Below are 3,577 nucleotides of genomic sequence, written 5' to 3'. Positions count from 1 at the left end.
AAGACATTAATGACAAAACATTTTCAAGTAGGTTTTATTTTAATAATAACTTTGAAAGCCTGTGAGAAGCTATGCACCATAGATTGCTGAACTCTGAGCTGAAAGTGCTCATACAAAAGCAATATGACAAATAAAAACATAATAACACCTTTTTATGGTGATAATCTCTTTCTCTATTCAAGTTAACAATAATAGGGAGTGACCATTAATTATTAAGACTTTATAGAAATGGCATTATAAACATAATCTTATTTTGCTGTATCTATCTGCCTGTCATATTGAGAAGTTTATATTCAGTCAAGCATAAGTAATAAATGAGGAAGTTGAGGGAATTAACAGCAAACAACTACAGAGCTTTGCACTTTACCATTGTCTGACGTTTATTTGAGCTAAAGAAAAGGAAGTTTATAATAAATTAAGTTATTGTAATTCTTTCTCAGTATCACTAAGAACTAATTAGAGGTTTGAGGGTTTTTATCTGATAGTTATACTGGTTTTGCAGTTGCGATTTTTTTTCTGGTCTCACATATGCTATAAGCAAAAATGTATGTGATCAGTTTCTTAATTGGGTAAAAAAAAGGTCTAATTACCAATACAACACTAACCAACCTATTTGCTATGAAATCTGGACACATGATGCTTAGAAAACAGTAATGTATATTCTGATGAGGCCCTCTAAACTACTCTGAGACCATATTATAGAGGGATATTAGAGCGTTGCAAGTTCTGGGTCCAACTGAATAAGAGTGCTGAATGTGCAAGGAATATAAAATAGAGTCTATTAACATAATTTTCATCCTTGGAATATAGTTAAAGTATTATGCCTTTCAATGTGTTCATGTGTGGTCAAACATAAACCCAAAGACATACATTTTCAAAAGTCAGTAGTCAAAGTATAGCACCTAAATCCATAATTAATCACCTCAGAGTGTTATGATTTTCCAGAGCCATTGGACACCCAACAGCTCCTGTTAATTTAGGGAATTAATACAATAATAACCTTCCTAAGGAGGAAAATTTTTACTTGCCCTTTTTTAGGCTTAAAGTCCAAGTATGGATCCTCTTAGCCTTTTTTAACATCTCCCATTATAACATTCATCACCATAATAACACATCTGTGTTGTGCCATTACTCACTTTGTATTCTCATTACATTTTCTGGATAAACAAAATATCAGAATTTAAATGTCTGATATAGGCTGTCAGAAGTAGCAGCTTGTTGTACTTCTCTACTCTAACCTTTTAAACATTTGACGTTTTTTTTGGCTGGGCCTTCAGGACCAGCTTGACAGTTTGCCAGGACTAAAAGACAGATTTTCCAGCCAGTCATACTATAGAGTACTATAAAAGGTCAAAATAATACCATATGCTGCTGTCTTGCAGAATTTTAATCCACTAAAATTCTAGTACTGCATCTCATTCCTGAGACACTGAAGTTTGTCTATCCTTGCTACCTCATCCAGTTCAGACCAGAGCGAGTGAACTGGCAGATCAAAGGAAAAATAAACTAAAATGTTTCCATTTCCACTGCAAGATGAATTCATTCTTGCAAAAATAGAGGCGTCAACAATGCCAACAGGACCAAGAGTATTGTTTTCGTTATTTGTCTTCTTTTATGACATGAGAATACATTCTCAGAAGGTCATTTCAAAATTAAATACCAAGCTTAGTACTATTATATAGCTCTGTTCACTCACTATCATCAAGTTATGAAATCTTTTAGGATTTGGCTTATTCCACTGCTGTCAAAGGCAACACTCTTATTTACTTTATTGACAGTAGGATTGGACTCACTTTGGAGAAAAGAGTTTTTAATTTATGGTTTTGTAAAAAGCTAGAAGTTTATGGTTCTACATATGTAGTTTTAGCAGTAATAAAAAATTCTGCTTCTCTTTTTCCATTTTACTTTAATTCAGCAGTTTCTGGGTACATACTGCAATGGAACTTTTCTAATGAGTAGAATCTATAGTTCAGAGCAGCAAAGGGAACTTCTGACACTCTAAATGCATTTACAGTAATAACATTTCAATGTGTAATTTAAAAAGTCAAATTTCTACTGCTCGCATTAGCTATATATTCAGGCTGTGCAAAGCTTTGGTAGCTGTTTTGATTCAGAGGAGATTCGGCCCAATTTGGCAACCGAATCTCTGAATCTGAATTGAATTTGGAGACCAATTAAAAGGTCTAAATCGAATTGGAAGCCTCCAAATCAATTCGGAAAAGATTCAGCGCTGATTTGGAGATTAGGCCATAGACTAAACAGGCAGCGGTCCTCACCACACTGGCCACAGCTGCCTCCAGCTGGTAAGTCTGTTGTGGTGGGCAGAGGGAAGAGGGAAGGGGCATGGGCGGGCAGATCAATGCTCCAACAGTGAGGGTGGGATTGGAGATGGGGATGGGAGAAGCTGCCCAGCCGGGCTGAGGGGGTGTGGGACTTGGGGAGGTGGGGTTCTGCCACTGCGTGCCTCTGCACACTGCCAGTCTGGGAGGGCATGGGAGTGGGCATGTGCCCCTGGATCTGCATGCAGTGGGCTGAGCCAGACTGTACTCCAAGATGTTAGCCCCAGCTGCTCACCGCCAGGCTGTGCTCCATGGGGCAGGTGGAGCCAGGGCTCCGCTCTGGGTAGCTAGCCCCAGCCACAGCCCGGGGCGCATCCCTAGCTCTGCCCACCACACAGAGTGCAGTGGAGTGGGGGTTGCAGCCACCCTAAAATTCCCCATGGCCCCTGCCACCAGCCCTGCTCCGATCCGGGTGCCCATGCCCGCCCCCATGCCCTGCCACTGCTTGCCCAGCCGGGGTGAAGTCGCGGCTTGTCCAGGACATGTGGGAAGGCTGGGCAAGCAGCAGGAGGGCATAGCCCCCACTCCCAGCACCTTCCACTGCCTGTCCAGAGTGCAGCCCAGCCCAGCCCGCCCTGCGCAGATCCGGAGACACACGCCTGCTCCCATGCCCTCCTGAACCGGCAGCATGTGGCAGCACGTGGTGGCAGGAGCCCCCCTCTCCAAGTTCCATGCCCCCTCATCCCAGATGGGAAGCTTATCTGAGCCCCTGCCCCAGCCCCAATCTCTCCCTCGCTGTGAGGCGCCCCACCATGCCCCTTCCCTCCACCCACCAAAACAGATTTGCCAGCTGCAGACAGCTGTGTCCAGCATGGTGAGGACCCTGGACTGTTTAGTCTATGGTCAAATCTCCAAAGCAGTGCCAGATCTTCAGATCTGATTCTACTGACTCAAATTGGGACAGTGATTCAAATCACTGAATCAAACCAGTGTCCCTCCAAATCAACCAAATCCAAATCTGAAGCGAATACTTGCTGCTTCGCACAGGCCTACTATATATACAATATATTTCCTGTCAATACATATGGATTTTTTTTTCCTCTGGAGTTACTAACAAATGCCAGTTGAAAAAAAGGAAGAAGAAAATTATGAAGAACTTAATAAAAATTCATATATGTTATAATCACATACACAAAAAAGTATTATGGCACAGTAATTATTTTGCACCACATCTGAAAGATAGGAAGGTCAGAGGTATCTATAAACACATCTACCTGAACCTGCCTGCCCACCCACTC

The 3,577-nt window shown here is 42.0% G+C and overlaps 1 protein-coding gene across 1 annotated transcript in view; it reads left to right on the top strand.

The window, feature by feature from the left end:
- OLFM3 (olfactomedin 3) overlaps positions 1-3,577 on the top strand; it is a 45,835-nt gene that overhangs the window by 16,078 nt on the left and 26,180 nt on the right. Inside the window, 1 exon segment of the mRNA XM_006026773.1 lies at positions 1-27. This exon segment is cut by the window's left edge and continues 10 nt beyond it. Coding sequence (XP_006026835.1) covers positions 1-27 — 27 coding nt within the window.

This window comes from Alligator sinensis, unplaced genomic scaffold (assembly GCF_000455745.1).
Source record: "Alligator sinensis unplaced genomic scaffold, ASM45574v1 scaffold709_1, whole genome shotgun sequence".
Classification (NCBI taxonomy): Eukaryota; Metazoa; Chordata; order Crocodylia; family Alligatoridae; genus Alligator; species Alligator sinensis.
This window is presented reverse-complemented; position numbering and strand designations above follow the sequence as displayed.